The following is a 13881-nucleotide window of genomic DNA, read 5'->3' as shown; positions in this document are numbered from 1 at the left end:
CTGTGTCTACAAGTAGAGCAGGCCAGCCAGGGAAGACTTCCTGAGCAAAGCAGTGGGTGCTGAGCAAAACACTGCGGCAACTGGGCCACGTTAATATAAGTGCCTATCACTCTCCATACATGGTTCAGTTATTCATGCTGGAGTACAACATGTTCCAGCCATAGACAGGATTTAAAGCCACTATTTGAAAGACATGTGATTAATCTTACATTTACTTTCATGTTTTCAGATATACTCAAGGACAAGAAAGCCCATCCAGAAAACAGAAATGAACCAAAACCAACTGTGAAAAAGATTGACACCACAACCACCACAAGCACTGTCAAGTCATCCTCTAAACACAGTGTAACTGGAAGCGGGAGCAGTCCAGCCCTGAGTTCCTCACTTGTTATTTTAACAGCACTAGCATTTCTGTGGCATTGTCCTCTGTAGCTGCATTGCAATGCAGCCACTGCACAAGCATTTCTGTTCACTGTCATGTATACCTACAGCCTTACCCACAGGAAACAAAGTTAAATGGCTCTCTAGTTTATGCGATATGTTAGAATAAGTATTAAACAATCTGCTGGGGTTGGCGGATAGGAAGTGGCATCACTTACAGTGTCTGAAGATAGCTTCTGACAAAGCCTACCCAGGATACAGAGGGAATGATGACAGAAGTCTGAGTAGCTTAAGTTATGGGGTAGAAATAATTGAGAACACAAAAATTGTGTATGTGTGTGTTACTGTTTTTCTCAGTTTCGTTCACTGGAATCACACTGGCTGGTTTTGTTTAATTTTTTCTGATAAATTAAATGAATGGTGAGTATTCAGATTTAAGCCAATATATACATTATTTCTCCAATGAGCAGCTAATAAGCTATGTCTACAGTTGTAAACCATGTTAAAGCGAAGTATTCTTACCAGCTTGATGAAATTCCTAAGTGGTCAAGAAGATCAAAGCATGTTTGAAACTTTTCACTCTTACTGTTTAGATTGTAGGAAGCGACATAAAAGCATATGGTGTGTCTAATATATCAGTATAGTTGCCTTAACCATGGAAAAAATTAGAAACACTTCGTTTACTGAGAGATAGATAGTGAGTTTCCCTGCCCTACAAAATGCCATTACCAAATGCTTAAGCATATGCTTTTAAGGCTTACTGGATCCATGTCCAGCAACAGGAAATAAAAGCATAATAATGTTTTGTGAAGTTAAATGCAGTTTTGGATGGAGAAAAAATGATAATTCAGTTCAAACTTTGCATATGTGATGTTGAAGAGAAAAAGACTTAAATTTTCCATAATGGTCCCAGAGATGTAAGTTACCAGGAACTCCCATTATACACAAACTAGATTTTGTGCATTGTGGATCTCTCAAATCATCTGTATCATAAGCTCTGTAATATTTAATTACATTTAATGTTTAAAATTTTGTATCATGATAGTTGTAAATGTAAAGCAATCATATCTAGAACATTCTCTATAATGTCTCATCATGATTGCTTTCCTAGAAAATGCCAAAATATGCATTATATTAGAAGGCTATTTTTTTAAAAATTAATGATACATTGATACATTTTAACTTTTCAGATGAAAAGTACTATCATAACTTCTAATGGGTTAAGAGTTAATGTGTGTTTTACAACTATGTTTACAGTGCCATTGAATATATATATACAAACACAACTGTATGAATACAGTGATTAATGATAAATTTATGAAGCATTATAGTTGTTATACGTACTACATTTCATAACTATTACAACAGTTTAATGGCCATTTTCATGTTGTAGACTATTATTATGTACAGTTTTATAAGATTTAATGTAAAACATTTACCTTTGTTTTTTGTATAACACCACTTTTGATACTTGGAGCCACACAGCCATTGTCAATCAGAAGAACCCTGTATCTTACAGGCATTTTGTTGGCAACTCTGATTATGAAAGACATGCTGATTCAAAAAAAGTGCCATGTGCTAGTATTACTGCGTGCCATTTTTTTAAGTGGCAATAATACGAGACAAGTATACAGTAAGTGGACAAAATTCACTGTATTTGTATGTTTTCAGATAGCATTAGTGAACATGTCTAAATATATTTGCAGAGGTGGAGCTTCAGTTTTGTTTTTAATTTGGGCTGTGAGTTCATACTTGCAGACATAAAAGTGTAATCAAAACCATCCAGCTGGGAAAGAGTTGTCTCTAAAATGAAAAGAGCTAAGTTTTCTAAAATAATTAATTTTTCACATTGGAAAAAGGAGATAAAATGGAAGAAGATGCTTATGCTAACATGAAATACTTTGAGTTCTGATTTTTCAAAATGGAAAGGATATTAATATCCAAAGTGTTTTTCAAATCATATCAGTGTAAATTAGTTTTCCCAAAGGTACAAAAATGTCTATGCTGTACTTTCCAGAGTTTTGAGCTGCACCAGTCTATTGAACCATAATTAAAAGTGCAACTTGTATTCATTTTCAGTGCCCTTTGGAAAAGTGCACTTTTACCTGAGGAGGTGTGCAAGTCATGTCATTTGTACTACGAAAGGACAATATCATTCCTGCAGTCTTAAAGGATCAGTTGCGACAGCTGCTGTTAGTTTGGTCTCTGTGCACACATGGAAATATACTTCTGGTGCTAACTTATCACCAGCTCCTCAGGTAATACCGATCACTGTGGCTTCACTGAAACAATTCAAAGGTTTTTGATGCTTGTGAACCTGACACCTAATTTAGTATGCTCACAACTGAGGTACTGTCATTGTTATTCAGGCACATACATCGGCATTTGCACACTTAAGTCTCCATCAGGATTCCTGTGGATAGAGGTGTGGTTTCAGGGTTGAGCTCTGATGCTAACAGATTTCTGCTGGGCAGCTTGGCCTTTTCTCTTCTTCACACCTGCAGAGTGGGAACTTGAATACCTGGAACTTGCATGTCTTTTTGAGGTCTTTCCTCTAAAAGTTCTGTGGTTTTAGCTCAGACCAGTGATGCAGCTATCCTAGTATTTAGCTGTAGCAGGGCAAGCGCAGAAACCCTGAAAGTAGGCGCGTATGGAATAACTCACCCAGGGAACTTTTTGCTGTTGGTAAACCTCTGATATATTTAATCAACAAATGTGAAAAATTGAGTGTTTGAATTTTGGGGTTGGTTAGTATTTTTACAGTGTAGCATTCATCTCTGAAGCTAAACAAGACAACCCTTTTCAAGTTGCTGTGACAAAACTAGAACAAATTCAAACAGTGGGATGAGGTAGATTCATCAATTTATTTTGTCGGAGTCAATACTTTAATAGGCACAGAACAGAGGATTCAACAGCTATTAATGCATTTCACGCTGATGTACTTTTACACTGTAAGAAGAGTTCTGGCCAAGATGGCATGAAATCGGTTCATAATGTGCATCAGCTTTAAGGAGCCATGCAGTATATTTTTACCGATAGTTTAAGTTATTTTTCTCAGGATCAGTTACATACATATAAAAAAGAGTATTTTCCATTAAACAAACAAAATTGTGTACTAGCAAAGGCAAAACCAAGTTCCTGTGTCAGACGGGAAGCATTTATTTTTGAATGATCAAGATGCCTATTTGGCAAAATCTTAATTTGCTATCAAGGACACTGTAATTCTCGGTAATTACAAAGGTCTACACTCAAAATATGTTTGAACTTGTCTGTGTAATCTCAGCGTAAAATAATACACCAGAGAGCATTGCTGTAGCTTTGCCTAACAGTTATGAATTTTATTTAGCCACTGCTTCTTGAATGTTTATTGTTTTCCTATGACTTTCTTTTAATATTTTGCTGTGCCAGCATTTCTGAATGCCAGCATTGGAAAGTAACTGCTGTCATGCATTTGTGAGTAAACACAATCTATAATTTTCTTTTGTTAATGATGTAGGCTTCTTAACAAATAAGACAAAGTTGCCATGGACATACAGTCAGTTCCTAGTGTCTCACTATTCATTGGGCAACATGTTACACCAGGTTCATGTGAGAGGTTCTAGGGGTTTGTGTATCACTTTCTCCTTCCTGGCTATGAAAGAATCATGGAGAAAAGTGAACACAGATGGACAAAAGCATGTGTGGCTGCAGTGTTGCCATTGCATGGCAACCTCCAGCTGTCTTTTCCAAGGCCCTGAGCTGAGCATTCCCCTCTAATTTTCAACAGCTTTTATACCTCTCCATGTTTATGCACGGAGACTGGACAGCCAAAGAGCAGCAGGAGAATCTAGGCTGCATCTTAAGACAACTTAACAGACACCTGCTATGAATTGCTCTTTCTTTGCAATTCACATTCTCTACAAAAACTGGCATCTTGTTTTCAGCCTTGATTTTTTTTCTGGCTTGCCTGTTGCCAGTGTTATGCCCTGTCCTGAACCAGGTAGTCTGTCATTGTGTAAAGAACTGTTGATTCTGATCTCTCACACAGTAATGAACCTTTTGAGGTATAAATATCTGTCAGAGCTTGATAGAGCAACACGAATAATTATGTCCAGCTGCATTTACTTCACAGGCTCTGGGTATGGGTATCTGGCTACGAGATTCACATCTCTTTGATCTCTTAAATTAGATCTGTATTTAATATATCCCTATTTTATTTTGTTACCAGGTCTGTAACACATATCATAATTTTTCAGTTTGACTCTCTAATGCTGAATGGGTCTTCTCAATATTGTCCTAATGATGCTGTGTGCAGTCTTCTTTTTAATGTTAGATGAGCCTTTTTGCACAGATTTACTGAACCGTTCTTATTCAATACTACACATGATTAGGTTTAAGCAAGACCTGTTCAAGTGAAAGGAGCTGAAGCACATTAAAGAAAGATACTGAGTAGGAAAACAATCCAGAAAGTCCTTACGTTGCTGACTGGGGCTCTTCATATTTAGCATATTTTAAGGTTTAGCTAAAATTCCGGTCAAAAATTCCTAACTAACGTGGGTTCAAGGGGATTTCAGCTGATTTTTTAAGTGGGAAGTAATTGATACACAATCTTTCTTTATCCCTCTGTATGTGGGTCTGTATATATAGGGGACATTCACAGAATCACAGAACTTTAGGGATTGGAAGGGAGCGTGACACATCATCTAGTCCAATCCCCCTGCCGGAGCAGGAACACCTAGATCAGGTCAAACAGGAATGCATCCAGGAGGGTTTTAAATGTCTCCAGAGAAGGACACTCCACAACCCCCCTGGGCAGCCTGTTCCAGTGCTCTGTCACCCTCACCATAAAAAAGTTTCATCTCATATTTAAGCTGAACCTACTACGTTCCAGTTTGCACCCATTGCCCCTTGTCCTGCCATTGGATGTCACCGAGAAGAGCCTGGCTCTGTCCTCCTGACGCTCACCTTCTACGTATTTACAAATGTTTATAAGGTCACCCCTCAGTCTCCTCCTCTTCAAGCTAGAGACCCAGCTCCCTCCGCCTTTCCTAAAATATATCTTGCACATTGACCAGCATGATATCAGAAATGCTCACATTACAACTAGCCAAAAACATTTGAGACACTTATTTTCATTTACAGCATTTTGCTATTCACAGTGTTGTTTTTAATGACATAGGGCATGTACATTAATGAAAACTGAAGGATGTGACAGTCAATGTCATCATAGCTGCAGCATGCCTCAGTTAAAAAGGACGTGATAATGTCTTAACTCCTGTTGCCCCTGAATCCTGTAATTGTTCTCTGGTTTACATTGTCACTCTCTAAGGAAAAACATTTGAATTGTATTAAATATTAAGCCACAAAAAATAAATATTGGCCAAGGGACTGTAATAAATAGATAACAAACTCAGAAAAGTATCCTGCATTCAGAATAGAGAATAAGCCTAAATAAGAAACCCATTCTGGACCAAAACAATTTTTCAAGACCCTTTCTCCTCTCCATATTTGGCCCCATTCCCTTGCAGTACATACAGCACAATATGAAGCCTGTATGCAAGAAACTACTGCATTGAATTTAGGAAAATGAATTAAAACTATTGCTGTGTAGTAGTATTTTGAAATCTTGCTTAAAGCATGTCTCCTTTGGCTGGTTATGACGAATGTATTTAAACAGTGTTTGCAGTTGCTTAAGTTCTTATATAGTAAATATTGACAGTTACTACAGCTTTCAGAAAAGGCTGCTGGACACGGACTGTGAAACAATGTTTTTGTGTCACTCCCATGCAATTGAGATCAGGCTCTGTCTTTATAATAGACTGGTTTACACATTCTAATTATTATCAACACTACAATGATTTTCACTGCAAAAATATAACACCCTTTTTAGAGAAGGGCACACAAGAGAGAGGCTACTGATGCTTTCATGAGGCATGTAAAGTACTTCATTAAATAGCCAGTAACAACCACTGAGGGTTTTTTTTTCATTTCTGTGCAAAATGCATTAATATTACCTTGCAAAATTATGCTGTTTGCACTTAATCATTTCAATTAATCTTTAGTAAATTACCCACTACTTTGTAATTATAATATTTGCAGCTAATTTAGTGCCATTCTAAAAAATCATTTGTTGCATAATATAAGCAATTAACATTTATTCATTTTTTCTATTGCAGGAGATATATAAATTATCCTCAGTGGCCTTTCTGTACACCTAATTAGCACCTGTCTGAATTATTCCACAGGCTATGGACGTTTCATTTGAAAAATAAATGCATTGCTAGTTTCATGAACTCTTTACAAATACACAGTTGTAAAATTTACTTTCCAGGTGAATAGAAAAACATGTTTTCATATGTCTTCCGTGTTTATGAGGTAGGCTAGGCTTTTAGGTTATTACATCTAGAATAGGTGCTGGCATTTTTAATGCATTTAAAATGGAAACAGTCAGATACCTCTCTCGCATAATTAAGTAAACTATCCCAGATTTGTAGTGTATTCTGTAATGAAAAGGAAAGCAAGGGGACATCAAGAATATAGATCCTAAAGTAACTCTCCCACTTCTGTATATGCATATACAACTAGGAAGTTTAATTAATTAGGGACTATCCAAAGCATTTGTGTGCTGTAGTGTCAAGGATAAAGTTGTGGAAATTAAAGCAGATTGCTTCAATGTTGTAAGTAAGCTTCGAGGTAAACACTAATTTTCTATTTAAATGCAGAGTATATTGACTAAGATCATTTGATCTTTCTAAAAATGAGATCTGAAGCATTCTAACAAGAATGCCAATATGAAATATTTACAACCACCACACATACGAAATTAGGAAATCGAAAAGATTTTGAGATTTCTCTGTGGGCATAAAATGTTGCAACAGACTCAGCTCCTATAAATGAGCACAGCTCCTTTGATTTCAGTTTAGCTATGTAAATATACCCCAGCCTAGTATCTAGCCCAAGAATGTGAATTCCTTCCCATCTTTTTGCAGGTGCAGAAAATCAAGAGTAACTGCAGAGATTACAAAATTTCATTACAGTTTTACATTCCTTGGGCCACTGATCAGATAAGTATCATCATGCCTCAAAAGGAAATCCGTAACACATGGGATGCTGTGAGTCTTCTGGCATTTTCCATTTCCAGGGGCATAGCAGGGGTCTTTTCAAGAGAAGCAGCTTGTACGATCTGGGGGCTAAGAGGAAGTGTTCATACAGTGAGTATCTTTTAGGGAAGAAAGTCTTTCTCAGAGGTTTGTCGATATAGATCAGACCTTGAGGCAGATCAAGTTTGATTTTTCTGCTTCATGTTAAAGTGTAAGATCCAGGTCTTAAACTGGCCTCAGGAACTCAATGAGACTTGGTGGAGAGAACTGATGGCAGCTTTGATATTTTCACAGAAACTTAAGCAGCAGAGAAGGAAAGCAACCATATTCTGCTTCTGATGAAGCTTTTATATTTTTGCATTAATTTTCAGATAAAAATGACCTGGTGTTTTCCAGGCTAGCAGTGACAAATTCATGAGTTCCTGTAACCTTATGTTATGCTACAGAGAAGAAAGGCGATTTCCTCCTGAGTAGGAACAAAAAGAAGGTAGTTTTCTTGTTTGTTTTAAAATTGTATTTTACTTTGTGCAAAACATCCATACTTGGAAGAAAACCAAAACGGGATGTTGGGTTTCACAGAGACACAAATTCCCCTGATTGGAGTTGTTCTTGGTACGTGTAGTGCTAACAGTCTGTCCAGTTGTCATGAAAGAGGATATCCTTCCTCTTTGGCTCTTTTGTTTGTTTGTTTGTTTGAGAAAAGCTATAGTATATGGCTTAAAATCACGTACAGTCAAAAAACTGTTGACAAGTCCACAAAGCAGTGAAGAAAGCAGATGTTTGCTGCTGGTGTCGTTAAAAATGAGAAAAGGAATTTAACTGGAATATTCAAGCTTTCACATTAGGGATGAACAATACAGTTGAAACCTATTCCCGAAATAACATAGTTGAATATGAGAGCAGGGTAACGGAGCAGCAATAATACATGAAATGTTTATTGTATGCCATTTTATTATACGGGGCAGTATTGGAATAAAAATGGAAGTCAACACACTATACCTTGCATCATACCACCATTTACTGTATTTACTGTACTCTAATATCAGAACTAATATAGTATGAATGTTTACAATACACTGGGGTAGATATTACAGCAAAATACATGCTTTGCCATTTAGATTTTTAAAGAATTAGATTGTGGCCTCCTAGTCTTTTTTAGTTCATTTTATTTTACAGGAATTAATAGGCTGCTTACATTTGTATTATACATTAGTTGCATCCTGGGTATTTTAAGTTCCAAAATGTATTGGTTTTGCCCTAAGCTGTATTCAAGCTATAATAATTATTTCTGTTTCCCAAGTGCGTTTTATTTGCAGTATATCTCTTTATATTTTATTGAATTGTCAGTTTTCTTTAGTTTGTTTTCAGCATTGAACATGATAAAGGCAATTTAAATAAGAAGTCTGGTATTTCTTCTTTTAAGACATTGAAGAACAAGGTTACTTTGAAAAGTTAAAGGAAACTGTGTTTTGTAAAGGACAGTGAGCTATGAATGGGAATAAAAATAAATAATCCGCAGCTGGAAATTGCTGTCTTCTGATATAATTTTATTTTTTTTTTCTGAGTGTTTTTCATCATCTTCATAAGTTAGAAAGATGGAAAAATCTTCTTTAAGATTTTAATCAGCTCAGGTTATATTCTGAATAAAGGATACAGACCTTGATTACTGCTAGAGAAGTCAATACTTTGGCCATACTCTGGCAAAGAATGGTTTATTTCTTCAGCATGTAACTACTTTCTTGCTCTTTTTGTAATAAATACAGTGAGATGTAAAGGTGTCTACCTGCTCTTCTGGGAGCTCTTAATATTATTGAAGAGACACAATACTTGCAGCAGTCTCCTGGGTAAATGCCAGCATACCTCCACACAACAGGTAGGACTCATTTCATCAAAACTTCCATTCCTACATAAACAATCAGATCTGAGCAAGACGAAGGTCTTGCAATAACTGTGTGTCATATTAAAAGCCTTGCCCTTGGTTTTGATTAGGATTGCATTACTCTTCTGTCTTCATATAGGCCACTATACTGGAAAAAGGAAACTCCCTGCTGTTTGCTTAGTGTTTTCATTGCTTGTCAGTTATGAACATCCCAGTTTCTCTTCTTTTGAAGGAGAAAAATTTAATCTTGTATTATTGTCAGATGCTGATTATAGTGCTTGTGCTTCTACCATTTCATTAAGTGACAGAGCAGAGACCTTAGCTCTTGCAACCATTTGTTAGAGCTACTTCCCATGAGCTTCTTTTCATTGTTCTGTTAGAAAGGCTGTTTTTTTCCTGCTTATCTCTTTTATCTCCTGTTTTGGTAATATTTAGGAGGTTCTCCTAGTATTCCCAAAATGGGTTGGGTAAAGACCATAGAACCACAACAATATCATGAAATAAATATTAAAAATAAGTCTTTAAATGACTGTATTCCTGCTATCTACCTACCTGTTTCTTTGTTTGTTTGTTTTGTTCTTACTCGTTTTGTTTTCTGGTTTCATGATGATTTGAGTGGTGCTTCTAAAGCACCCATAATTCCAGTTTTCCCTGATTCTTTGAAAACACTTCCTCTTTGAGGTTTTGGAGTTATATACAGCTCTTCTCACCATCTATGTAGAGTGCTTTTTGCTAATATACTCATTTTTGATCCATCTCCAAAGATAATAGCTAGCAGCTCTTTTCTGCCAATGCTAGAGGAATGCTTATTCTCTGAAGTGCTGCCTCATAAAACCTTTTAAAGTTTAAGGATTTTGCATTCATCCTCTAATTAAGCAGGTGTCTAATTCTGTGAAACTGCTTCATTCTGAAATCCAACCTGTCTCCACTTCAAAGGATGTTGTTTCTTTTTCCAGAGATGTTAAGAAAAACTGCTTCCTTGATGGTTCAAATTTGTAAGGTTATTAAAAGGCTTTGCTTCTCACCTGATTCAGTACTTACTTTCCAAAGATACACAGAATATACCAGATCTGATGAGATGCTTCACCAATGTTCCCTAATAGTGGTATTAGAGTTCATCTTTGACTGAAAGTCTTGCTTTTCCCATTAGGAAACCAAATCTTTCCTAACATACTTGTTGTTGGTTTTGATTTTAAGCAGTATGTCAGTTTGGCTCCGAAATATGTCTAGAATATGTCATACCGAAACCCTGGGAAAAAGGAGAGCATTTCACCTTGCTTGTCCTGTAAGGGTTCCAGTATGGTATAGCTCCAAATGCAACCATTGACTCACTAGACCGGTGGTTAGCTTTATGATCCTGACAGAAGCAGTGTGACTCTAGTGGAGGAAGTCTTTCAACACTTCAGTTTTACATTTGAGAAAGTCAGCTTTTTTTTTTTTTTGAAAGTATGCTTGTGAAATCATTATTAACTCAGGAACCCAACATGAACCACAAATCATCTCAAAAGAGCACACTGAAAGCACTCCTTGTGTAAGGAAGAGCTGAGTTTTATTTTCATTTATTGTGTGCCAAGGAGATTGTGTACCCAGAGTTAACTTTACACGAAAGAAGGAATTCTAAAAGCAACAGAAACCCATGTGCTGCACCTACAGGATTAGGTCTGACAGGACAGATTACTACCTTTCCCATCATCCACATTTTCAAGAAAACAACATACAGATGAAAGCAGTTTGCCAAGACAAGGAGAAGGAGATTACACAAGATGCGTACTGTGTAACAGAACTGTGTACTGCTACTACTGTGAGCCCTGCTCACTCACTGGCTACTCACTCAGTGGCTACTCAGCATTTAAGGCCTTCTGGCTCCCCAGTTGTATGTCCAAGATAACACCTGGAACTTGAAAATGTCCACAGAGAAGAAAGAAAACTCATCTATTACAGAGTTGACTCCCATGGTTCAGCAAGCATTATTCTCTCTGATCCCTGGGGAAAAAACAGCACCCTCTCATGGGGCCCATGTTTTCTCTCAGGGTTTGCACTGGAGCATGCTGGTGGTTTAGGCTAATGTTTTTACAAGCAGGATTAAAAAAGGATGAATTAGGCTTGAAACAACCCTCCAGTTTCAGAGCTATACTTTAAAAACAAACAAACAAAAAAAAAAAACTTCCTTTTTCATACAACCCATTAGTTGTTGACTCCAGCAAGTGCTGGGGCAGCAGGAACCTGTTCCCTTTATTACACTGCACAAACTGTTCAGGTGTCTGTCCTCTCTTTTCTCAGCCAGAAGTGAGCAGACCTTTCTAGCTGCAAAATCAATAATTCATTAGAGTAACTCAGTCTGCAGCTCTAGAAAGTACCCTAGTTGTACTGTCTATAAAATGTGGATTTTCTCAAGATTTTTCCGGAATAAGAAACTCCTAAGAGTGGCGGTGATTTTGCTTTTCCCTGGAATGTATGAGTGTTGCCTGCATACCTGCTATGCACTGCTCTGTTTTGCAGCTGCGTTCAGCTTGTGGTCACCACTCACCACTTTCTCGTCTGAGTTCCACCTTAAACTGGATGTGAAGTTCTTGAGACACATTTGGTGCATCAATTTCCTCAGGGCATTTCTTTAATTTAAGGAAAGGTACAGAGACTCCAATTAACCTCAGATGAAGAGACCCATAGTTCATTGTCTGTCTGGGAAAATGAACCTCAGGGAACTGTACTCTTACATTGCAAGTGCATTTCAGAACACAATCAGAATTCGTGTTTTTGGCTCCTACTCTGGCATGTAATCTATTAGAACAGTGTGAACAAACAAGTTCATTAACGTCCCAGAGCCTTATTTTTTTTCTCCTTGCAAAGAATAAATTATATTTACTGTGGGTGAAATCTGAAAAAAATCAACACAAATTAAGAAAATCAGTATGTGTTAACTTGCTACGCAGTGGTAACTACCCTGACCTTTTCTTATAAGCAGAACGGGAATTTGCAGAAGTAAATGCACTGGTGAACACTGAGTTTCTGATGTTGCCTACAAGATTATGTCCATACCCACAGTTACGCAAGTAACTAGGAGTGGCAGCTTATTTTGTCTGAAAAGAAAGTCAAAAGCGTAAGATTGATACTGTCAGAGAGCAAAATGAGCTAATAAGAATATGATTGGTCCTGTTTCATGCAGCCTGCTATCATCCAGTCTCCCTTCATTGGAAGAAAACAAACAAACAAAAATCTAGGCATTGGCTTCATTCAGACAGAAATACATAACAGCATATCCAACATCAGGAAGATTTAAACATGTACTGAATGAAACATCTAGATATCAAAGTGCTATCTATCCTGTCCCAGTAAGCAAAAACAGAGATCCCCAAAACTATTTTATTAATACTAGAGTTAAAGGTGGCCCTACAGTGATGCAGAGCACAGCTATATGATTGTTTAATCTTTGTCTTTCTTCCATGCTGGCAGCCAGGAGTCATCTCGAGCCTTCCTATCCCTCGGTGCTCAGCTGTTCTCCAGAAATGAGGCTTGTCTTACAAACAGACAGATCAGTGTTGCCTCAGTTTTGTACTATTACCTATTTCTTTGCATCTACAGATACCTAGATGTGCAGAAAAGCCTGTATGTATCAGCAATTTTTTTCAGTTCCTTAAAGGTTTTATCAGAAAGGTTGGCTCGTCTAACAGACTCTAAAGGGATGGTTTCACAAAGTGAATTCTAAAGAGAAGAACATAATACCTTACCACTTACAAAATAAGGATCTCTGTCCCAGTGAAAGAGCTTGAGACACACCTCAGTCTCTCATTGCCTAGGCAGCTCCTTGGCGTACATTTCTGGGCACATCTCTTGCTTCATGTACAGGGCTGTGGGTTCTCATAGAGGCTAAGGCAAGAGACAGAAGTGCTTACTGCTGCCAATATCATGTTTTGTTCTCCTGAAAAAAAGACCAAGAAATAATTTGTGGCTGTGATTTAAAGAGCTAAAAGAACAAACCACTGTGGAGCATTTAATACTGGCCAGCTACAATGGACACTCACCTGTGGGTACCTAGGCTTCTAGTCCCCAGCGTATCTAGGACGTGCTCCAGAGAAAAACTAAAGAATATTTCTGCTAGCATTTCTAGGGGAGCCAGACTGAGACATGAAGCTGCATAAAAGTTAACAGTGGCTGAATAATTGACTCCTAGGTACAAGAAGGGTTAATTAATTGCTTATTGAGAACAAAGCAAGGTAGTGATATAATAAATGACTCCAAGGTGCTTCACTTTTATGATTGTATAAGACAGCACTTTGTGTTGTCTCATGAGCAAAGGTCAGTGAACTGTCAGTCCTCATTACTTCGGCAGATGTTCTTTTGAGAACTCCGAAACTAACTTCATGGTACATGGAAATGAGTACATGTCTTTAATGGTTATCTTCAAAAATCAATAAGCATAAAGCTTAAAAAGAAGGGAAGTCAGTAAATGGAAAGAATTGTGATTAAAGAGATGAGCAGAAGTGAAGAAAAAATGCATTACTCAAAGTTCCCAGTTTGTCCCATGAGAGAAGAGTTAAGCAGTAC

General features: G+C 37.3%; 1 protein-coding gene across 1 annotated transcript in view; it reads left to right on the top strand.

The window, feature by feature from the left end:
• The window catches only part of LOC116492325 (glypican-5-like), a 369081-nt gene extending 360095 nt beyond the window's left edge, over window positions 1–8986 (top strand). Inside the window, exon 9 of the mRNA XM_032192922.1 lies at window positions 230–8986. Coding sequence (XP_032048813.1) covers window positions 230–432 — 203 coding nt within the window. The 3' untranslated portion in view covers window positions 433–8986. The remainder of the gene's footprint in view (window positions 1–229) is intronic.
• The last annotated feature ends 4895 nt before the right edge of the window (window positions 8987–13881 follow it).

Source organism: Aythya fuligula, chromosome 9 (genome assembly GCF_009819795.1).
Source record: "Aythya fuligula isolate bAytFul2 chromosome 9, bAytFul2.pri, whole genome shotgun sequence".
Classification (NCBI taxonomy): Eukaryota; Metazoa; Chordata; class Aves; order Anseriformes; family Anatidae; genus Aythya; species Aythya fuligula.
This window is presented reverse-complemented; position numbering and strand designations above follow the sequence as displayed.